This window comes from Hippichthys cyanospilos, chromosome 9 (genome assembly GCF_059441005.1).
Source record: "Hippichthys cyanospilos isolate Australia breed blue-spotted pipefish chromosome 9, RoL_Hcya_1.0, whole genome shotgun sequence".
Taxonomy (NCBI): Eukaryota; Metazoa; Chordata; class Actinopteri; order Syngnathiformes; family Syngnathidae; genus Hippichthys; species Hippichthys cyanospilos.
This window is the reverse complement of record NC_142377.1, coordinates 17197343-17221345: the sequence shown is the minus strand read 5'-3', so window position 1 is coordinate 17221345 and position 24003 is coordinate 17197343. Positions and strand designations below refer to the sequence as shown.

Here is a 24003-nt window from a genome sequence, read left to right as displayed (position 1 = left end):
AGATTTGGGTTGACAATGTATTTTTTGATATTTTCAAACAATATCATACTTTTTTTTCAAGCAAAGTGATGAATGCTAATGTTTTTTGTTTTGTTTTTAAAAAAAAAAGAGCATTAGGTCACTTTTAGGTAACCGTTTATTCTTCATGACGTGACAAAAGTGTTTTTCACTCATCTGTACATGGGATGAGATGAATCGTCATTAAATCGAGTGGAGAGTGAAATTACTGAGCTGTGATTGTAGTGCTGCTTCAGCAGACATGAGCCAGCAGGGCACGGGCACAGCTGGGGAAAAACTGTAGTCGGCAAACGAGGATCTACGTAGAAGAGAAAACGTTGTTTGCTTACACATTGACTGTAAGAGCATAAAAAAAAGATCCCAAATAAATAAAACAAAAGGTTACCTGGCAACAATAACTTCCTGGTCTTTGATTTTCAGTTTTGTAGTATGTTGGTGCGCTTCCTCATAAACTGCTGGCTTTTGTGCTGAAAAGGAGACAAGACAATAAAAACTATTAGTTATAGGACAACGCAGACACAGGCCAACATCTTTGCAGATTGTTTACTCTTGAGAGTGTAAACAAAGATAAACAACATGGAGAATGTGGTTTTACAAGTAGTAACTCTCTGTTAATAATTAGTACATGGGTGTGCCAAAAAAAAAAGCAATCATATTGAAACTCAAGTGAAATGGGAGGCAGCACACAGCTGCCACTCTTCACTTTCTCTTAAAATAATTTCAGATTTACAAGTAGGCCTTTTTTTTTTTTTTTACAATTATTTATTTATTTATTTATTTATTTATTCATGCTTTCCAGCAATAGCCTGAAAATTTTATTAGGCCACATGATTGGTGAAAAAAAGTTTGAAAATAGTTTAACCTGACAGTTGAACAAAAGGTGCGTAAGATTTTTTTTTTTTTTTTTTAAATACAGTACCCACAATACACATGCATAATCCAAGGAACAAAACTCACCTAAAATCCCTTCAGCATTATTGTCTGAAGCGCGCTGTCTTAAAACTGGCCAGAGGAATTTTTCGCCTGTGGTCCCATGAAGCAAGACGATCAGGCGTGTTTCTCCAACTGTGATATCAACTTCCTCGTCCCGTTTAATCACTGTTGCACTAAGGAAAAGCAATTTGTTATCTCAGTCAGTAATTAATATCTAAACATCAAATGCAAATTCAATGTTTACTATCAGGAATAATCGTAGGAAAGGCCTAATAAACGACTGTACTTACATAGCACTTTCAGCCACACTAACATTTTACTATTGTCAGTCAAGAGTTAAAAAAAAAAAAAAGTGGAGAAAATTTCAGAGGCATGTGAGAATTACTGAATTCAGTCAGAAGAAAGTTAATAATTGTTTAATTTGGCCTATTTATTATTATTGTTTCATCTGTTTACCTCGTGTGCAGTATTTTGTCCAATCATTTACATCAAAAGCGTTTGACATTAAAGGGAAAGCATTGAAGGAAGGTGTTAGGGAGCTGAAATTTTACCCAGATGGTGACAACATGTCAATGTTCAAAATGGCATGACTCTTAGTTATCAGAGTTATTACACACACACACACACTAGGAGTGTGACATGCATTGGCTAAAACACAGTGAGAATGACTCAAAAAAGATCAAAATACTGCACAAGCATTAAGCGTGAGGGTGAGTCAATACTGAAACAAGTGGCCCCTTGAGAGCATCAAACAACCATTTTAATGCAAATTCACCTTCCAGCAGGCATGGTCTCCTCTCCCTCCTGCCATCTTAATTTCTGTTTCATTTGCCCATCAGAAACGGAGACACCATCAATGTCAACAGTAATAAACATATTAGGATTGTGGTGGACAACTATCCTTTTGAAGCCTCTTGTTCCATCCAGTGCGCCATTCACAGAAAGTCCTAGTGCAGAAGAAATGACCAGCAACTTAATACCAAACAATGATCATGAGCTGCAGGTGGAAGTAAGAGACTAGAATACAAGTTTTTGTTCTAAAATAGAGTTGTTCTACGCTAGAGTTCTAGAGTGCATGTAGGACTGACCTGCACTAGGGAGGTGAAAGAGTCGAAGTTGACTATTTGCAGGGATATCAAAACAAAGTGGAAGAGACTGGTTCTCAACTGGGCGCATAAAACGGATTTGAGGTTCAATGACTGTCAAGACAATGAGACACAATCAGAAGAGCAAATATCATTTAAAATCATTCAATTCATAAAATTAAATCAATTATAAGCACATTTTACCAGGATTTAATGCTGGCAACAAAATATTTATGGATGAGGAAAGGGTAGGTAAGACCTTCATCACGGGAATTCTACCTGCAAATACACATGAAATGATTTAGAGCTTATTGCACACTTGATCCGATTATCCTTTAAAAAAAAAACAAGGTTGTATGGAAGCTTATTCATCTTCTACCTGGAAGAAGTCTTAACATCAAAACGCAATTTTCTGATGGCAATTGTTGACACCAAGTGGCCTCATGTCGCTTACCTGGCCTCATTACATGTGAGATGTCGTACATCATGTCCGGTATGCCCTGTGGTGCTAGGACACCTGGGAATCAACAATCAAGCTTAGAATCGATCACAACCATAATAGAATCTAAAATGAGGTTCACCATGCAGAAAAATAAGACACACACTAATTTATATAAATCTAATTGTCTGCTCATTCATAATAAATATTAGAATAAATATGCCATACTAACAAAAGGTGGGGTTTGTTTACAACAACAATAGAGGAGAATTTAATTCATGCTTGTAACGTGGTACCACAAGAGGCAAGAACAATTATTATCAGGTTTTAAAAAAAGAAGACCAAAAAAAGGACCGTTTTGGTTGCCTAAATATAAACATAGACATGGTGCGTGGGTTTTTTGGCCACCTGGATGTTGTGTTAATGCCAATTCATACTTCATACTCAACATCCAGTGATGGTGGTAATGTGTTATTTCCAGTAATTGTGTATAATCAAACCGTTACTACTTATTGACTGATTATTTAAGGACTCAATGCCATACTTTGTTATGTCGATGTAAATGTTGGGTAATGTACAGCAGCTACATACAAAAGTTTCTGCAATCGTTTGTGGTGATATCTTACCATGAAAATCTGTCATGGTCAGAAAAACAAAAGGTCAATTAGTTGATTTAAAAACAATAATACAAAACATGTTGTGAGAACTTAATCACTGTCAGTAAAAAATGAGGAAAAATGTTGAAGAAGTCAAATGAGTGACATACCTGGTGCAATGCCCATTCCTGCCACACAAAGAAACAAAAAGTTTTAAGTCACCGAGTAAATTGGAATCACACAAAATAAACTAGCAGTTGAATTAATGCGTTCCTTGAACCTCACATGAGTGACATAACAGGTATATTGCCCATGCTTGCAACAAAAATCCAAACGCAATTTTATTCATTTCTTCAAAGAGATTGTGAAACATTTGTTTTTAAATAACTGATTACAGCGGTGATTCATTTAGTTAATTAAAACAAAAAAATACACAATATGTTGCGTGAACTTAATCACCATCAGTAAAAAATGGGGAATACCTGGTGAGTATCATATGCTAAGCCCTATCTTTCAACAGTGATAACTTTTTGAAAAATGTTGAAGAAATCAGAGTGACATACCAAATGAACCGCCCATCCCTGCCACACAGAGAAACAAACATAATTTTACTCATCCTTTCAATGACCTCGTGAAACATTTGTTTTTAAGAAACAGAGTTATTTGGAATCACACAAACAAAAACGGTAGTTGAATTCATGCGTTCACTGTACGTTATGTACCTCTGAAAATCCTTGAACCTGTCAAAAAGAAACAATAAAACAAGACAATTGAATAATGCCACAATTTGGAAATGTTATTATTACAGAACTCTTCATTTTCAGAGGATAAAGTATATGAGTATATTCTTATTATGTGTATGTGCATTGCTACCGCTATATCCATTTCTTGGAGGGTTACAGCACCACCATTCTGGGTTAGCAATAAGCTAATAGAGGCAATGTGGTCTTTCAGTAAACAACATAAAACGCTGTTGGTTTTATGTTAGTTATACAGGAAACCTCAATCTGGGATGGCAATGAACCTCTTTAAGCCACTTCATTTCAAATACTGTTTACAAATATTATATGTCGGTTTGCTGCTTGTTGAATGAAGTGAATGACTGCCATCGTACAGCGCTTTTATCTCAGGGTTTTTGTTGAACAACAAATAGACGATTTGTTACTCAGATTCAAAGCCCCACTGTGGTAGAATAGGACCTGTCCTAATAAAAAAAAAAAAAAATGGCCAGCTAAGCTGGGAGGGAAGTGGGGATCGGTTCTGTGATGTTGATAAAAGCGCTATACAAGTGTACTCCATTTACTATTTCTTTTCAAATTAATAGCCAATTATTTGGAACAAATTGCTAAATTGTGTTATAGTCACTCTGCAAAATCCTGTATGCCTGTATGTTTTAGATTGTAAAATTATTTGATTTATTGTTTGCTTTTGTCTTTATTTTATGTTTTACACAGATGCGCATTGTTATAATTGACGCAAATATCCGACGCTATCAGTCACTGAATAAACTCCGCCTCTTTACCTGAAAGAGGACTGCTCAGCGCTGAAAAGAAGGAAGACAGTTTGTTGAATGTGTTGCATTGAAGTTTGCTGTTTAATTCACACCATTACTCACTGTAAGATGATCCAAGACGTGCCTGGGATCTGGTTCTAGCGCTGCCCCGTGGCGCAGACCCAACCCCGCGGCTTGTCAGTACATAATCGGGCCTATCGGGAGGCGGAGGACCCCCTTCGCTGGGTTTGTGCAGCACCTCCGTCTTCTCCTTTGTTGGCTTGGTGACCACCATGGATGTGAGCGGGGTCACAAAGTTGTACTTGAGTGACAGCCTCAAGGTTTCATTCTTCATTTTCTCCTTCTCGTCTCCTGAATACTGCAACCTGTCATTGAAACGGTAGAAAGAGTCTAATATTATGGTATAATGAAAAGGTCCTCACAAGATATTGGAAAATGATTTTAAATCACATTAATCACACCTTTAAATTTTGATTATTTCATTAAATAGGCTTTTTGTAAACAAAAATTGCGCTGCTAAATTTGAAGAGAACTCGTTAAGTGTTAATTACTTCTACATTTTTTCTCACTTTACTGCCAAAGTTCATGTTAGCGGCTGCCATTTAAACGTTTGGGTTTGGTGGGGTATGTTCAACTTGTCACACGCCGACGAAAGATTCTTTCAATAAATTTAAATTACTTTGGTTTTATCTGGAGTCACAATTCAACACTGAGCACACCGTTCTCATTTTTGAATAGGCATTGGCAATGCTATGCATTGACCCGGTCACTGACCTTTTGGTGACCTGTGCTCCCTTTTAACATTAACCAAACGTGGTTAAGCTAACGGATCATGTGAGGTCAAAATACATCCTGACAACATGTGATGAACATGAGTTAATACTTGACTAGTAATTGTATGTTTTTCGTCAAATGAGTGAATGCTGTAATTTGTATCGTGGCATCACACGGGGACGGAGTGGAAGGACGCTACATTCCATTTCAAAAGCCATCCCAAAATGGCTGACGCTCCAAACACTACATCCCCCAGCATGCCTCACAAACTCAACCGGTGTGGCTGCTTTAGCCACTAACAAAAGCAAGCCTGTTTATGTCACACGTAGATTAGTTGAGTTATTGACAAATACACAATTTTTTTGACAGAAGTGTCCATATAACCTTCTTAAAGTCTCGACTTTCATTTCCCAGCAGCCAAAAGGTTTAATCTATAATTTAAGTGCCCTTGAATGGTTTTCATATTTGGAGACATAGGACTTTGTGATAAAGATTTATAAAGCAAAACAAATAAAGATTTATTTCTTTGGTTTCATCAGAGCCCTATAAAAAAATATTACTATGTACTGACTCTTTCTTCAGGAGTTGCTTGACAGTCAGGTAGGCCCAAACTCTTTGGATGTTGTCATCTGTAGACTTTGTGGTGCTGTTATTTTCAGAGAAAATGATACTTGCATTCCTCTGCAGAGAAAAAAAAAGCAATGCAGAGTACAAGACACACAACAAAAAAAAAAACACAGCTGATGCGCAGTGAAGAAGGACGCTCACCGAAATGGCCACAACGCTTGGGACGAAAGTGTCAATGTTGTTGTCGCTGATCTGACCGGCCACCACAATCTCAGAACCGTTGTAATACTGGCTGAAGTTGGTCCGGGTCAGATTGCTCCCACCGTTATAAATCATCACCACGTCTGTCAAAAGAGGATTGGCCACCTCGTCGTAGAATCCCTGTTAAAAAGAGACACTCACTGTCCCCATCATTTGATCAATCAAACCAACTAGTAACTTTGCAAAAATTCCGTGTCATCTTTGATGAGCTGTCCTGGCATTTACCTCTCACACAACAAAATTTCTCAGGAAAATTATTAATAGGGATGCAATATCTAAAATTTACCTTCAGCTGCAAATCGGCATCAGCGTCAGCATAAATACGCCGCGCAACCCCATTGTTCTGCAAGGACAGTTTCTCGAGGAAATTAAAGTTGACATCAAAACCAAAGCCAAGACAATAGAGAGGGAATTTGTCTTGAATGGCTTCCATCACATTTGAGTATATTTCTTCCAGATTGGTCACACCTGCAGTAAAGGCAGCCACGTGAAAACTATTTTCTTCAAACAAAGTATAAATAAAACCATTTGAAATGTCAATGAAGCTATCACTCTGAACGGAGCTGATAAAAACAAATTAACAAGAAAATAAAATTGAACAAAAAGAAATAATAGCGTTTGCTCAATATGATTAATTCATTGCAGCTCTCACTGGTTTGGGCTACTTGACCACAGGGGGCAGTATTGTACAATCATGCAGACACAAGCAAAGAGTTTCCCAACTATTGTAAAGCCCCTAAACATAGAGGGTTGAATGTTGTCAAGTGTCAGCAAAGGTAGCGGCTCTTTTGGTCTCCTCAGAGTTCCTCCAATGTTGTAAACATTTGCCTGATGTTATCTTGCACTGCTTCTGTCTCAAGGAAATTATGCCCCTCATCTGGTGAATGGCTGGCGAACGTTTGTGATCCATCAAGATCACAAGCCAACAAACTTCCCCCTTTCAGTAATAGGGGCTTAAAGGACTTAAGTGCAGGAAAGCTGGACTGTTTTTTTTTCCATGGCCAAAGAACAAATTCCTGTTAGTAAAGGGCTGCATACTTAAGGTTTGGCACCCACAAAGTCACATTTGAATGATGTATTTGTGGTAATTTTTAGGGTTTTTATGGTTTTTAGGGTTTAATCATGGGCAGCGGTGTTCTTTTTGATGGAACGCATTTATTTTAGTTTTATCCAACTACACAATATGTTTTATTAATGACGTGTTTGTCCCTCAGTGTTTCTATAAAGAACATCAAGTTTACACGGATTGTTCCTATATCCCTTATCCCTACCCTGCGTAAATAGCTGACGGCATTCTTCTTTTATAGTGTCTGTCTACAGGTGGTGCAGCACCATTTGTGCTCAACTGTCACTAAAGTGATAAAATACTGTAGATGTTACTCATTAGCCTGCCCATTACATATTTTACCTATTCCATATACAGTATGTATGTAAAAGTGTGTGTATACGTGAATGTGTGTGTGCGCATATGAGTTTGTGAACCTGAGGTTGGGTCTCCATCAGTGAGGAGTATGAGGATAGAAGCTGAACCTTTCCTAGGGTTCTCATTCAGCATACGTGATCCATCCAACAACGCTTCATTGATATTTGTGCCTGAAAGAGGGAAAACAATATCAACACAACGTTATTTTATTGTAAATGGTCACAATTACCACAGAATGACTTCAAGTAAACTTGAAACTACCTCCATGTTCTCTAATGTTGTTTGCAAATTCTTTGGCGCTTTTCACATTTTTTGAATTGGCCTGAACAAGTTCATGCTTCCAGTAAGACACAACGCTATCAAAAATGATGAGACCAAAGAAGTCATCCTCCGCCAGGTCATTCAGAATATGGATTAATGCCGTGCGGGTCTGAGAACAATCATTTCACACTATTACAATGTTGGTTAAGCAGATTCATCCAAAGATAAATCATCATTCAAATATCTCTACCTGTTCTATTTTCTTGCCACGCATGGAACCACTTTTATCAATGACAAAGACAACATTCTTTGGGATACGGGGAAGTTCTGATGGAGCAAAATGATGGACAAAATATCCACTTGATGTCTGGTGGGATGAGCGAAAATGAAAAATAATCTCATGGATTATGTGACAACCGCAATGCAAAGAAAATAAACTACAGATTTTATACAAAAGCTGAATAAAAACACTGACTGCAACCATAATAGATGCAAAACTGAATCAGCACCTCCAAAAAATGGATTATAAAAAAAACTCCACAGTCATTCGTCATGAACTGTCTGGAGACTATTCAGTACAGTTTATTGAAGGTCGGTTTTACCTTGATATCCCCCAGTGATCTACCTCTGTTGACATCATAAAGTACGACCAGATCTCCATTCATACCATCTTCTCCACAACTGTCACACGTTTTCTGTTGGTCCACTGTCGGATAGAAATAAACCCAGGCCTGCAAAAATTCCATGCAACAATCAGCAGAGGAAAATTTTGGGTTTAAAGGAACAGGTAGAGACTGAATCTAAAAACAGCATTCTCACTTTTATATTGAGAATTATCCACATATAATCTACTCCATTTATCTGGATGAGATAGAATTTATTCCAATTGATATACATAAGTACATCATTCTGTTTTCAATTTAAAGTCAAACAGTCATTACCATTATTTGTCTTCCTTTACAGATAGGATTTAAAGAGAAAATGGTATTAGACTTATTCCAGTATCTTTCCAGCTGTTTTTCAATGAATCAGAGCAGGACACATGGGATTGAGCAGGGGAGAGAAAAAGATATCTACCTGTGACCAACAACTGCTTCATCAACATGAAACGTTACCGCCACCTAGCGGCAAAATAAATTTCGCTTCATGTAAATGTATGACTCAAATGCTAGCTCATAACTCAAAAATCTCAAGACTCAAAGCACTCGTATCTCAGTATGAGGCTTTAGATTAGAAAATACGACGGAAATGTTATTAAGTGGAAAATGCCGTTTTGTTATTTTTGTTTGTTTGTTTGTTTACTTGCTTGATTTGTGTTCACCATGTTTTACCTGTTTATCTGTGTGCGTTTTGGTGATAGCATTCGCCAGAGCACCGGTGCTAAGTCCTCCTTTAACGTCGATGAAACTGATTCCTGCATTTTCTTGTATGTACACATCCACCTGAAATTTGGGAGGATGACGTCAGACCGAAATTGCGGGTCGCTGAGCAGTCAAGAGAAAACACGCACCTTGAAGTCTTTGACAGGCTGCATGGGCCGAGCGTGGATCTGCAGCTCGTACTTGCCGAGCGTGCGTTTGAGAAGTTCTTCGTACGTCAGTTCAAAGGTCACCTTTTTAAGAGCGGCTACGGTCACTGAGGTCTTAAACTCCTCAAGAGTCCTTCCGACTGAACTGTGAAAGAACATCAATTGTAGAAGCCAATTACTCATCTTCTATAATGTTGAGCATCACCACAACCACTGGCTAGGGGTTTGGAACAGATAGGGTTATTGGTAATAAACCCACTTACGGGTAGTTTTAATCGTACCTTTTGTCGGATCAAAATCTTGACTCAAAGTACTCAGTCAAATCCTCAACCCAATGCATTGGGCAGAGAGTAAAGAATTTATCACAAGTTCTATCCCTTTCTGACCCAGCACTGGGTTAGTCAGTCAGTCTGGATTACTTTTAACATAGTAGTTTTAAGAGTGTATTCCTGCTGACTGCACATATTAATTTTTATTCTTAATATTCCTGTACAGTACCTGACGATGCCAGCACTTTCCCCGCGGGACACGGCCTCACTGTACTGCTGCTGAGCCGCTTCTTTAGCCTTCACGACGCCATCATACACCTGGCCGTCCATAAACCTGGGGAGTGCCAAGAAATGTTCAATGTGCGTGATTCCTTTCTTGATGTGTTTCATTCGTTTACATTTTAATCATTGCTGTCTTTCTTTTGAATTGGTCACATTCCAATTGATTTGCTCTTTTTTTGAAAGAAAAAAATTATGTTCCCATTATTGAATGAAAAAGAAAATGGTTTTGCTGACACCAGCATAAACCATATTAAAATCCCACATACTCATTTATATGGTAATATATGGTTTATATGGATTTATATGGTTTGTTTTTTGCTACCAACGATCCTGCCGCACTAAAAATAAATAAAACCGCCAGAAATCAATGTCTGTCTCTCAGAAATAAAAGAGCAACAAAAACTATAATCGACTGTAAGGAATTAAACGGTTTTGGCATTTGCTTCTATTCAAAGGAACTTGTGCTTCTGGAATTTGCACAGTAACCACCTGGGGGCAGTATAACGCATACTGACGTTCTACTGACGTACTGTGTACATGAAAATGGGCGCAACTTCTTTCTGAACTGCAGTAAAATTAGTCATTGTTTAAAAAGAAAGACAAAAAAAAACAAATGACATAGTAATTTTATCTGTCATTATATGCTGCTCTAGTGCTTGCATTGTCAAATTTTTTACTTAAAGAGTTGTAACAAGTGCTATTCATTCATGTGCAGCATTAAACTGGCAACTTGCAATCTAATTTGGGAAGATGTCTTCTTCGTCTGCAAAATATGTGAGGCGAGTTCAGCTCATTTCAGTACACTGCCTCCAAAGAAGGCTCACATGATCTAAAATTGATGCTCATTGATGCTCAGTCTTTGCCTGTTTTACATACATTACAACCATGTGATAGTTGTTCATGGCACCCACATTCTGAATTTGCTGATAAAGGCATTCTTGGGGATCCGGACGTGGAACTCTATTTCTTGGGAGTCATCTTTACGATTGACCACACGGCTAGTGATGACGGTGGTTGCGTAACGGCTGGTCACGGTGGAGTTGATGTGAAAGCTGTAGATCTCCCAGTCATCCTGAACAAACAGTAGGGGAGAAAAAAAAACAGCAGAGCAAAGATCAATTGGTTGTGGAAAAACAAGTGACGGACATGATCTCATTGGTCTCAGGGAAAACGCCTTAATTTATTTTTCTTTTTCACTCTGTGTCAGCTGACCTTATGTCTAGTAGACACCAAAGTACATAGGATATTTAGCATTTCTGTCTGCAGGCTATTCCAGAAAGATGACTACATTTTACCATATTTACAGAAAATAAATTGTCGAACCAGCTGACAGATTTTTGTCTAGAAAATTGACTTTGTTCTCATTTTCTTTTTAGAGCGTGTGTCCTCGCACTGGTCTGTGCGTCGTCAATCATCCTACCTTTGGTTGTGCCGTGCCAAAAGCCAAAAGAAGCCAGAGGATGCTGAGTCGCAGCGCAGTTTTCTCCATGGCGCCGCAAATCCAGAGTGGAGCCAGCGTATCAAAACTTGCCTTTTATACGCAAACATAGATATGAGGCAGGCGGCATTGATGTGTACATAATGTCAAGCTAAAGGGCAAACTCCTCTTTCTTTCTGGTCAAGTTTAAATATGCTCGCCCCCACATACAATGCGTAAATTACGACTAGCTGAAAAACAAAATGACGTTCCAAAAAGAGTTCCCATAATACAAACAAATATATAATATATAATTCACAAATATCAAAAAAGTAAGCTCAATTTGAAATGTATGTATGATAAGTGTTTTAAATAGTTACCAAAATATAATAAGAACTCGGTTTTAAACAGTGTGAACCACTGTACTGCAGGCGACAACTCAAATAATGAACCATTTGGTCAACCTTTAACACTCTGATAGACCCAACCAAAACATTATCTTTGTAAAGAGAGTGGATCAGCTCATGTGCTGGATATCATTGACCTATTGCGCAACTCTGCTGCCAGGAATCTTGCCCAGAAGCACTTTACTACTGACAGAATTGTGCAAAATGTTCAAATATGGCTAAAGGAAATGTGCCTCCCAGTCAATTCATTATGTATTATTTGTTATAGATGATTTATGACTCAGTTACTTTTTTATCCAGAGACTTGAAATTGGTCATGAGATTAAAGGATTTGCTTTGGTTCAAAGAAATAAAATTGGATGACAATTCTTTTTTCACCTGTAGGAAAAATTCCTTCCATCTCCCTCTCCCTCCCTGTATATCGCGCCTCTTTTTATCTGTAAATGTATAAGTTTATTTTGCGCTTGGCAAACCATTATAAACACAATCGATTGTCTTATTGATTTATTCATTGCTCCTCCAAGACAGAGGAGCAAAGACCTTCATCGTACCGTTGGAAATCTCTTACCTAGATTGCTTTTATTTTAGAGTTGTAACAACTGCTAAGGTGCTATACTAAACTCAAAAATGCAAACCTGTTTATGGAAGATTTCTTCTCCGTCTTCAAAAATTGTTAGGGGTGTAGTTCAATTCACTGCCATTAAAGATCTCATGATCTCAAATATATGCTTATGTGTTGTGTGTTTTACATATATTAAAACAATGTTGAGTTGTTCATTGCACCCACATTCTTAATTTGCAGATGAAGCCATTCTTGGGGATTCGAACTCTATTTCTTGCGAATCATCGTTACGATTGACCACACGACTGGTGATGACGGTGGCGGCGTAACGACTGGTCACTGTGGAGTTGATGTGAAAGCTGTAGATCTCCCAGTCAACGTAAACATACATTTTTTGGGGGGAAAAAAAGAGTCTTGTTGGTCCGCCAGACGGCCGAGCAAAGATTAATTAGTTGCGGAAAAACAAGAGTGGGGGGGGGGGCATATATTTGTCGTTTTTCTTTTTATAGTGTGTGTTCTGGTCTGGTCTGTGTGTGGAGTGGAGGTAGACCAAAAAATGCAGGAAAACTGAGAGAAACTACTGAGAGAAACTACCTCATAAAATGAAGGTTCAATAATTAAAACAAGGCAGGAAATACTAGTAACAGAAAAATGAACAAAGAACCAGGAACTAAAGTAAACTCGCAGGAAACGGCAAGGCAGCAGCATGACAGAAAGGACAGAGAAGCAAGCAATGACCCGACAAGAACTCAATGCAAACTGGGGACATAAATAAACTTCACACCTAACGAGAGATCGCGTAACAGCTGGAGGGAGACGAAAGGCAGGGGAAGCTGATTGGACGACAAGAGGAGGGCAGGTAAACAGGCAGGTTATAGGGTTATAATCATCATTATAGTACGTTATCTTCATCAAAAGGATGAATATGTATAAATGAATCACTAGCTCACTCACTATCATGGAGCCACATGCAAATCGCAGCACAACAAAAAAAGAGTTGAGTGATTGATTTATTTTTAAGGCTGGGTTAACATACTTTTGACAAAACCTTTACAAATAGAGCTTGGAATTGTTTTCAAAAACAAACTCCTCACGGAATAGCATAAATCCTACTCTTGTTTGGTAACCATTTATTCTTTATGACATGAGGAATATGTTTTTCACTCGGGTACTTTTGGTTAACTGAATCATCATTAAGTCGAGAGGAGCGTGAAATCACTGAGCGGTGATTGCCGTGCCGACTCAGCAGAAATGAGCCAGCAGGGCACAAGCGTAGCTGGGTAAGATCTGTAGTCAACTGCCTGGGATCTGCATAAAAATAAATAAATAAATAAATAAATAAATCAAGATTTACTTGCTCTAAACAATGGTGTAAAAAATATATAACTATTATTAATTAATGGAAAAAAAAAAAGATCCCATGTATAAATAAGGTACCTGGTAACAGCAATTTCCTGGCCGTTGATTTTCAGTTTTGAAGGACGTTGGTGCATTTCTTCATAAACTACTGGCTTTTGTGCTGAAAAGGTGAGCCAATAAATGTTATTCAATTGTAAAGGAAAACCTGACCTACATGTAAGTATCAAAAAATAGGCAATCACATTCACACTTGAGAATTTAGAGGTAGCACAACGCTTGCCTTCTGCTTATCAACCCCAACTAATTTCACATATTTAAATAGTTTTCTACTGACATTATCAAGTTTTCCAAGCAGAAGCATGTAGATTTTTATAGGTCTTTATAGTTTAGGTTATGTAAAGATTTTTATAGTGTTGTCTGAGTTTTTCTCACCCTGTCAACGTTTTCTTTTGCTTTTGGGAAAATTTCACCTTGAAAATGTATTGACAGTAATGTATAGTTGGGTATGGCTGTCATGTCTGGTCATTTGTTCCTCGCTTCCAGCAATGTTAGTTGCTCTGAACAAATCAGAGGATGCAAAAGTGCTGACCTCTACCCCTGCCTTCAACAAGGCCCCGGAAATTGTCAGATGGAATCTGATTGGTTCAAATCCTTGAAAAAAAAAAGAGCCTAGAAACCTGAGTCTGAAGGTGCTATTGATTTTTATGTAGGTACTGGAAACAGAAGATAAAATGTGATTGGACAAAAAAATAATAATAATAATAATAATAATAATAATAACAATAATAATAATAACCCACAAATGATTGTGGGCTATGCAGGCAACTCACACACTATTAAATTAAGACAAAACAATGCTGGTATAGTGTTTATATTGTACAATATTTTGCAAATGTTTACAAAGTTTTCAAGGCAAGTATTTGCTTTTGATGTTTAGGCCTTCCTAATGGACCTAGAAGGCCCTCACAGCACACCACTGTATGAATGGTGAAAAAAAAAAATTGAAAGGATGTAACCTGGCATTTGAACAAGGGTTTGTAAAGTTTTTAAACCACTTCCATCCACAATATTTACGCATATATAAAAGAAAAACTCACCTAAAATTCCTTCAGCATTATTGTCCGAAGAGTGCTGTCTTAAAACTGGCCAGAGGAATTCTCCTCTCGGGATGTCATGAAGCAAGATAACCAGGCGTGTTTCTCCAACTGTGATATCAACTTCATTGTCCCGTTGAATCACTTTCACACTATAGAAAAGCCGTTTGTTTTTTGAATTAATATCAAACATCAGGTGCAAATACAACGTTGACTCTTAGTAAGTGCTAAATGGTGTGAACTTAAATAACACTTTTATCTGGAAATTTTTTTGCTATTGTTAAAAAAAAAAATAATCACTTTGGATAATATTTCAGAGACATCAGAAAATTAATGAATTTAATCGGAAGGAAGTGAAGAAAAAAAAATTGGCCTGATTATGAGTATCACAGTAGACTGCTTATGCAAGAGGCGGCCCCTTGACCACGTCAAACAACCATTTCAATGCAAAATTACCTTCCAGCAGGCGTGATCTTCTCTCCAGTATGCCATGATAACATCTGTCCTCTTTGTCCATCAAAAGTGGAGACACCACCGAGACCAACAGCAATAACGATTTTAGGATTGCGGTGGACAACTATCTCTTTGAAGCCTCTTGTTCCATCCAGTGTGCCATTCACAGAAAGCCCTAGAGCAGAAGAACTTATTGAAAAAAAACATTGAAATGCTTTGAACATTGGCATTTATTAAATAGGCCTGTATGTAAAAATGATGTTTACACTAAATCTCCTCAATAGGGGAGAAAGAAGGCGCGTAGTAAGGTTCCAAACTGGTGACGCTCTGATTTCTCTGAAGCAGGATATAAACATATAAATTTGAAATCGAGGTGCAGACTATATTTAAATTTTTACTTTCATTGGAAAATATGTTTTCAAAGCTTTACATTATGATTATATCAGTTCTACAACTGTTCAAAAAACTAATGACTCGGACCACACATAAAAATTTAAAATATGGTACAGTTGATTGCTAATTTTGTTGTTTTGTTGATCCGTCTTATTCAAAAATGAAAAATGCTTGGTCTTACCTTTATATGTAACAAGTTACGTTACGATAATTTAGCGAGTCCCACTTACTAACGAGAGCTGTATAATATTATTTTGTGGAGGAACAAATTAGACAAATGAAGTTTGATTTCTAAAATCTGATCATTGATTCTAGCGGTTTTATTGGACTGCGTGACAGCTTTATAAAAATACTAAAATCACCTCCTTAAGTAATGCTGTTACCGAGTTTTCCTTCACCCCCAAAAATTGAGGGAAAGAGAAATTGCAGGTGTGGTTGATTGACCCAAATCAATAAATGGAAGCGTGCATGTAGGACTGACCTTCACTGGGGAGGTGAAGGAGTCGAAGTTGACCGGTTGCAGGGATATCATAACACAGTGGGCGAGATTTATTTGTAGCTGGCAGCAAAAGTCGAGTGTAAGGGTCATCAGCTGTAAAAGCAGAAAAAATAGAATGAGATATGCAAGCATAACATTAATGCCTCAATTGCATCAGTCAAATACCTACAATTACCATTACGTCTACCAGGTATTTAACGGAGCCGAAATGGTAAGTTTGATGTAAAGGTAGAAAAAAACCTAATACAGATCAAATGAAAATACACATACAATGATATACAAGTTCTTTACTCAATCTGATCCAATATAAAAGTATAACTGTGTATGTGTAGTCATCTTCAACACAGAAGGGGTATTGACTTTGAGAACAGCATATTCTGATGACCTTTGTTCATACCATGGCTCAATAAACCAAGTGACCTCTTGCTGCTTACTTTGAGTAGCTGTGCCTTTGGGCCCAAAGGGTCCAAAAGGCAAAATGGGCCCATAAGGTGCCAGGACACCTGGAAATCAAGAAAAGACAAGTCAATCCTATATTGTGTATCAATTTCTTACATCTGTTTTATCTCCTGAGAAGGAAAGGACAGTAAAACTGCTTGTGGAATTTGGAGGAGGTCACTGTTAATGCTTGTATAAGTAAGGAACAAGGGAATTCAGTCTTCATTTTATTTAGACATTAACTGCTGTTTTGGGTAGCAATCTAAATCCCTATTATATCAAACATAGACTGATTAACATTACCATTCAAAGGCGCTGTGTTTTGCTCTGTGACTAAACAACGTTGACAGAACGCACGACTGTAGAGTCTCGCTCCATAGACTGCCTGAAGTGTTTCGTATAAGTCTTGTGATGTTCTTGAATTAAGCAAGCATTTGCTGTAACAACCTACCATGAAAATTTGGACGACCTGCCAGAAAAACAAAAAAAATCAAATCAAAAGATAGAAATGAAAAATTAATCAAAACATGGAGAATGCCGGGCCTATATTTTTATAGTCGTCTGTACATCAAATGTTGAACAAGTCACAATATTTGTTCTGTGCACTGTTTTTGATGACATACCAGGTAGGTTGCCCAAAACAACAACAACAACAAAAACGCACACACATTTTTACTAATCGCTTCAGTGACTTGCCTTCAAATGATTTTAAATACAGTACCTTTGTATTTTGGAATCACACAAATAAAAACAGCAGTCAAATTCACGCTTACATAGTGTTACGACTTTGTAATATGGAATTTCAATACACAAGATTGTACCTGTAGATTTCTTATTTACTGTACATACCTCCGAAAAACGGCGACCCTGTCAAAAAAATGAAAACTGGTCATTCAAAGAGAAAATATTGCATTGAGTATTGTTATATTATGCCTGTGTGTGTTGCCACACCATTTGTGTTCAAACTTACATTGTCAATGCCATTTCTCTTTATTGGTTTGCAATCGGCTCGTGGTGGTAGTGTTTCTCTTTCTATGCACATGTACCGCTCCTTGTATGCTTAGTTTGACGGTAATTTTAAACTGGCAGTCTAATCAACACCTTAAAGTCTCTTTTTATCCAAGAATATCTGCCAAGTGGTTGTGAAGTAAGCAAAGGGACATAGGAGTGATTTACCTGAAACAGGCCTGCGTCGCTCTATAAAGAGAAAAGCCAATTTGTTAAATATGTTGCACTGCAGTTTGCTGTTTAATTCACGCGAACAATACTCACTGGCAGAAAGTCTGGAGCCCCCCCGTGGCATAGATCCAACCCAGTAACCGCTGTGTCCATGTACGGGCCTATCATGAGACGGAGGACGCTTTTCGCTGGGTTTGTTTAGCACCTCCGTTTTTTCCTTTGTTGGCTTGGTGACCACCATTGATGTGAGTGGGGTCACAAAGTTGTACTTGAGTGACAGCGTCAAGGCTTCATTCTTCCTTTTCTCCTTCTCATCTCCTGAACACTGCAACCTGGGAATTTGAATATTTTGAAACAACAATAAAACAAAATCGAAGTCTATATATAGGACTGCACTATAGTTCCTGCAGAATCCTCGCAGTCACCACAAGGCGCTAAACTCCCTAGAGCTTTATTCTTCTGGATCACCCATGGCAAACAGGTCCTAGTTGGAGGACCACACTAAACATGGCTCAGATGACTTCTAATGATGATTAAAACAATGTACTATGTACTGACTCTTTCTCCAGGAGTTGTTTGACAGTCAAGTAGGCCCAAACTCTTTGGATGTTGTCATCTGTAGACCTTGCGGTGCTGTTATTCCCAGAGAAAACGATACTTGCATTACTCTGTACAGGAAAAAAGCAATTTAGCGTACAAGTTGCAAGTAAAAAAAAAAAGAACACAGCTGACGCTCACCGAAATGGCCACAACGCTTGGGAGAAAAGTGTCAATATTGTTGTCATCGATCTGACCGGCCACCACAATCTCAGAACCGTTGTAATACTGGCTGAAGTTGGTCCGGGTCAGATTGCTCCCACTGTTATAAATCATCACCACGTCTGTCAAAAGAGGATTGGCCACCTCGTCGTAGAATCCCTGTTAAAAAGAGACACTTACTGTCAACATCATATGATCGATCAAACCAACTAGTAAGTGAGCAAACCTGCCATGTCAACTTTGTTGTACTGTTCATCCTACAAAAAAATAAAAAGGATGCAATTTCCAAAATGTACCTTCAGCTGCAAATCGGCATCAGCGTCTTCATAAATACGCCGCGCAACACCATTGTTCAGCAAGGACAGCTTCTCGAGGAATTTGAAGTTGACATCAAAACCAAAACCAAGACAATAGAGAGGGAATTTGCCTTGAATGGCCTTCATCACATTTGAGGATATTTCTTCCAGATTGGTCACACCTGCAGTTGGAGCAGTCAGGTCAAAACTGTTATCTTCAAACAAAGTATAATTCAAACAATTTGCAATGTCAATGAAGCTATAATATGCTACAAGGAAACCTCTTGTCAAATGGTTCTAATCTAGCTCATTGATTCAATAATTGCAGCTCCCCGTGGTTTGGGCAACTTGGCCACTGGGGGGCAGGCTAATACAATCTCTCCCACACACACAAAAAGAGTTTTACAGCTAGCTGCAATACTATTTGCTTTTCCTGTGAATTGACATGTTCACACACTTATCTGTGAACAGACCTATTGAAGAAATACATGTATCCCCATTTTTCAATCATTTTGTTGGTCGATGAATTTGATTTTCCAGTGCATCCATGACGGATGTCAATTATATGCAGATTATTGCTATTTGTTCACTGACCAGGACCCTTTAACACTCTTCTTCTTATCTGATTACAGAACCAATTGTGCTCAAATGTCCATTATTTAAATTGACAAACAGATAGACATAATGTAACTCAGCCTGTCAATATAATTTATTGATTCCATATATGTATGGGAAAGGGTGTATAAGTGAATGTGTATGTGTGCATATGTGGGTGTGTTTGAACCTGAGCTTGGTTCTCCATCAGTGAGGAGTATGAGGATAGAAGCTGAACCTTTCCTGGGGTTCTCGTTCAGTAGATGTGATCCATCCAACAACGCTTCATTGATATTTGTGCCTAGAGGGGAAAAAAAAGACACTTTCCATAACAAACGGCCACACTGGCCAAAATATAACTACCGGTAATTAAAAATAAATTGTAACCTACCTCCCTCCGCTTCAATGTATTGTGCAAATTCTTTGGCCCTTTTCACGTTTCGTGAATTGGCCTGAACAAGTTCTGGAGTCCAGTTAAACACGTTGTGATCAAAAGTAATGAGACCAAAGAAGTCATCCTCCGCCAAGTCATTCAGGATATGGATTAGTGCTGTGCGGGTCTGATAAAAAAAAAAAAAAAACCATTGCAGACTATTACAGTCATGAAATAAGATATTTTTGTTCTGTAATTACAATAAAAAATAAAACATCATGCAAAACTCAAATCTCTGTACCTGGTCCATTTTGGTGCCACTCATGGAACCACTTTTATCAATAACAAAGACAATATTTTTTGGAATACGGGCAAGTTCAGATGGAGCAAAGTGATGGACAAAATATCCACTTGATGTCTGGTGATAAAAAAAGTAAAAAAAATACAAATCTCATGAAGTATGTGATACAACCATTGTACAAAAATGACAGTACAGATGCAACAAAAAAGCTATAGTATCCCATATTGCTAAATCAAAAACCTCACTGAAACATTGATTATGAGGAAACATTTGTTTGTAAGGATTGACCTGAACTGGACATGAACTGTCTGGAGATTATTCAGTATAATTTATTGAAGATTCCTTTTACCTTGATGTCGCCTAGTGACCTGCCCCTGTTGACATCATAAAGTATGACCAGATCTCCATTCATACCCTCCTCTCCACAGCTGTCACATGTTTTCTGTTGGTCCACCGTGGGGTAGAAATAAACCCAGGCCTGCAAAAGTTCCATGCAACAATCGATAAAGGAAAATTATGAGTATAGAGTAACAGATAAGGACTGACTTTGAAAATGACTTTCATTATAAAAACAGCCTTTCAACAAGTCAGAGCAAGACAGAAACAAAGGGGTGGAGGAGAAAAAGTGTGACCAACTCCTACTTTATCAACTATTGTTCGTAGCTATAACAAACATGGCCGCCTCCTGAGAAGTGCAACCCCCCATGTAAGATAACTTAATGATAACTAGACCTATGATTATATTTAAAACATACTGTTGTTGGTCATTAAGACATTCATTTGCAAGTTTTTGAAATTTACAATCATTTAATTTAATCCTTTTTAATGAAAAACGGTCTAAATGTTACACACTGTCCCTTTAAGATGAGGGGAAAAAAATGGAACTGGCATTACATGCAAAATGCTATGTTTCATTGCCTCATGTTTTACCTGTTTATCTATGTGTGTTTTGGTGATCGCATTAGCCAGCGTGCCGGTGGTAAGTCCTCCTTTAACATCGATGAAACTGATTCCTGCATTTTCTTGTATGTATACATCAACCTGAAATTTGGGAAGAAGATGTTATATTGCCGGAGTGAGATTGCGGGTTGTTGAGCAAACGCAGACAAGAGGACACGCACACCTTGAAATCCTTGACAGGCTGCATGGGCCGAGCGTGGATCCGCACCTCGTACCTGCCGAGCGTACGTTTGAGTAGTTCCTCGTATGTCAGTTCAAAGGTCACCTTTTTAAGAGCTGCCACGGTTACTGAGGTCTTGAACTCCTCGAAAGTCCTCCCAGCGGAGCTATGGAAGGTATACAAACACAAATTGTAGCAGCCAATCGCTCATCTTCTGTAATGTTGAACATACATGCTAAAAAGGGTTAGGCGGGATGGATGGATGGATGGATGGATGGATGGATGGATGGATGGATGGATGGATGGTGTGTAGTACCTGACGATGCCAGCACTTTCACCACGAGAAACTGCATCACTGTACTGCTTCTCAGCCGCTTCCTTAGCCTTCACGACACCATCATACACCTGGTCATCCATAAACCTAGGGACCGTCAACAAAGGTTCAAGAACATTCACTCATCCATAAATTGAATTTATTATTATTATTGCATTGTATATTTGCTGACTTTTTAATGCATATTTGTAGTTGATCCAAATTCAACATTTATTTAAGGTCTGTGTCTTCAAATGGACTCAGGTTTTACTCTAGGTTAGTGAAATTTGGTAAATATAGAAAGGTAAATATAGACGAGATCATCAATATTCTTTATCCTTCCTAATGGCTGGGGAATTTTGTTTAAACGTACAGGAAATTGACCAACACATGTTACAACAAAAAAATTAAAAATAAGTCTTATTTCACTGAACTAAACGGAACTAATCTGTGCAAGTTTATTAAAAAAAAACAACAACACGTAAGCAAAATCTGTTTATAGTTTTATAGTAGCATGTTTGTTTGCTCCCTATCTACTGTTTACCTTTCACAACACAAAAAAACAAATGAAATTGCCATCAATTCACTCCAGTCTACTATAACCAAAACAACAACAAAAAATGTATATTGTCCAACAAGTGTGTATTGTTAAATTTCCAAACGCACTCTATAATAATTTATTTTTATAAAAACATGCTATTATAAGATACAAAGACAAATAGTTTTGGCATTTGTTTCAGGTCACCGGATCTTATACCGCTACTTCCGGTGTGTGTGCGATGACCACCCGGGGGCAGTATATGCTGCACATCGAGATGTTTTCCGCTCCACGGTAAACTGCAGTAATAATAGCCGCTCTTCGCAGAGAATATAGAACATATGCTCATAAGTATTGTAACATTAATCGTCTCTGTTATTCTATTTTCGGTTCATATTCATTTATTACGCACCAGTTGGAGCAGCACTCCCAATTTGTTGCATACCTGCTGTACAATGACAAAAGTGGCATTCTATTCTATTCTATTCTATTCTATTCTATTCTGTTCTACACTGGTGCTTTTTGTTCGCCCTTCTCTGGTCTTTCCCATCATTTATTGGCCGTAAGCCAGCAGAATTTGAGACCAATTAACGTGGTTATTTTAAAGACCTATTGTGCAGCTCTCATGTTCACCTGGTAGTGATATTTAGTAAAAGGAAACTTCATTTTTTTGAAGATCTATCCATTGCGAAACCACTAGTTGTTGTGAGGTGAGTTCAGTTTGATTCACTGCCATCATATAAGGGCTCACATATCAACATGATCCTTGTTATAGTTGCTCACAGCACCCACATTCTGAATTTGCTGATGAAGGCATTCTTGGGAATCTTCACGTCGAACACTATTTCTTGGGCCTCGTCTTTACGGTTGGCCACACGACTGGTGATAACGGTGGTGGCGTAACGACTGGTCACGGTGGAGTTGATGTGAAAGCTGTAGATCTCCCAGTCCTCCTGCGCAAACAGTTGGGGTAAAAATAAAAGGGCTTGTTGGTCTGTTAGTAAGCTGAGCAAAGATCAAATGATTGTGCAAAAACACGAGTGGTCAATGTGTCAATGTTTTCACTCTGTAAAGGCGGAAGCAACGACTTCCTGTCTTGTAGACATCAAAGTGTATACTGTATTCTAAAAAGATGATTACATTTCACAGTATTTTTCAATGGAAAAATTATTATCAAATCAAATGCCAGATTTTATTTCTAAAATGTGTGATTGCGATGGACTGTGTGTGATCAATCATCCTACCTTGGGTTGCGTGGTACCAAAAGCCAAAAGTAGCCCAAAGATGCTGAGGTGCAACACGGTTCTCTCCATGGTGGCACCAATCAGTGAGGCCAGGGCATCCAAAGTTGCTTTTTATACACAAACAGCAATATGAGGTTGGCAGCATTGATGTGTACATAATGTCAAACTAAAGGGCAAACTCCTCTTTCTCTCTGGTGGAGTTTAAATACCCCCCCCTTACAATTCAAAAAACATTATGACTAACTTCTAAATTAAATGAGATCCAAATCAAAGTCTTTGCAATATATAGCAATATTTAAGTTTTGATTTTGAGACATTTTAAAAGTTGAGTCTTATAGTTTTTTTTTTTTAATAGAATAACCAAAATAATAGAAGAAAAGCTGTTAAAAACAGTTCTGCTTTGCTCCACAGCAAAAAACAACTTGTTAAATTATTACCGCAGGATCAATCCAAACCGAGTATTATTATCTTTGTAAGTGCAAATGTAAGTGATATAGTTCCTGGACTGGATATCATTGACCTATTGTGCAATCTTCACTTTTGGGAATCTTTCACAGTCTACCCAATGATACAATATTGAGGCAAGCAAAGAAAGTACATTTTGCTATAGATTTAGTTATGTCCATTTTAATAACACTCTTCAAAAGAGTTCCAAAAAAGATTTTCCTTTTTATTGTTTCATTTCCCGTAGTTTTGCTCATCTTTCGTGTTTTAA

General features: G+C 37.9%; 2 protein-coding genes across 8 annotated transcripts; both read right to left on the bottom strand.

Annotated features, from left to right (window-relative positions):
• Positions 1-118: 118 nt before the first annotated feature.
• On the bottom strand, positions 119-11499 carry LOC148419210 (inter-alpha-trypsin inhibitor heavy chain H3-like). Of its 7 annotated transcripts, XM_088422864.1 has the most exons (25): positions 11370-11480; positions 10861-11021; positions 9897-10001; positions 9381-9543; positions 9202-9312; positions 8473-8601; positions 8121-8237; positions 7871-8039; positions 7669-7779; positions 6473-6654; positions 6127-6306; positions 5930-6039; positions 4687-4949; positions 4594-4614; positions 3794-3811; positions 3635-3652; positions 3242-3259; positions 3102-3110; positions 2491-2553; positions 2241-2315; positions 2040-2150; positions 1727-1898; positions 976-1124; positions 404-485; positions 119-316 (listed from the first exon to the last, which is right to left on the bottom strand). In XM_088422864.1, exons 1-25 carry the CDS (start codon positions 11436-11438, stop codon positions 202-204), a joined length of 2721 nt encoding a protein of 906 aa, XP_088278990.1. In that variant the 5' UTR covers positions 11439-11480; the 3' UTR covers positions 119-201. The 7 variants fall into 7 exon arrangements, with proteins under 7 accessions (XP_088278990.1, XP_088278991.1, XP_088278985.1 ...); XM_088422865.1 differs by having other exon boundaries at positions 5930-6306; positions 11370-11499; XM_088422859.1 differs by lacking the exon at positions 3102-3110 and having other exon boundaries at positions 5930-6306.
• Positions 11500-13327: 1828 nt separating this feature from the next.
• LOC148419209 (inter-alpha-trypsin inhibitor heavy chain H3-like) lies at positions 13328-23433 on the bottom strand. Its single transcript, XM_088422866.1, has 22 exons — positions 23289-23433; positions 22837-22997; positions 21510-21614; positions 21197-21359; positions 21004-21114; positions 20423-20551; positions 20074-20190; positions 19791-19959; positions 19590-19700; positions 18806-18987; positions 18489-18668; positions 18309-18418; positions 17844-18082; positions 17748-17768; positions 17421-17438; positions 17023-17040; positions 16568-16636; positions 16116-16226; positions 15245-15416; positions 14792-14940; positions 13773-13854; positions 13328-13643 (listed from the first exon to the last, which is right to left on the bottom strand). Exons 1-22 carry the CDS (start codon positions 23355-23357, stop codon positions 13529-13531), a joined length of 2601 nt encoding a protein of 866 aa, XP_088278992.1. The 5' UTR covers positions 23358-23433; the 3' UTR covers positions 13328-13528.
• Positions 23434-24003: the final 570 nt, after the last annotated feature.

What these genes read in the sequence shown, in the direction of transcription:
- LOC148419210 (XM_088422865.1), bottom strand. Translation starts at nt 11,438, where the DNA reads ATGGAGAAAACTGCGCTGCGACTCAGCATCCTCTGGCTTCTTTTGGCT. An exon ending in GAAAGTGCTGGCATCGTCAG is followed by an intron (nt 9,544 to 9,896) that starts GTACTGTACAGG and finishes GTTCTTTCACAG; the next exon opens with TTCAGTCGGAAGGACTCTTG. An exon ending in TGATGGAGACCCAACCTCAG is followed by an intron (nt 6,655 to 7,668) that starts GTTCACAAACTC and finishes CCTTTACTGCAG; the next exon opens with GTGTGACCAATCTGGAAGAA.
- LOC148419209 (XM_088422866.1), bottom strand. Translation starts at nt 23,357, where the DNA reads ATGGAGAGAACCGTGTTGCACCTCAGCATCTTTGGGCTACTTTTGGCT. An exon ending in TGATGGAGAACCAAGCTCAG is followed by an intron (nt 18,988 to 19,589) that starts GTTCAAACACAC and finishes CTCCAACTGCAG; the next exon opens with GTGTGACCAATCTGGAAGAA. An exon ending in CCTTCACCTCCCCAGTGAAG is followed by an intron (nt 15,417 to 16,115) that starts GTCAGTCCTACA and finishes CTTCTGCTCTAG; the next exon opens with GGCTTTCTGTGAATGGCACA.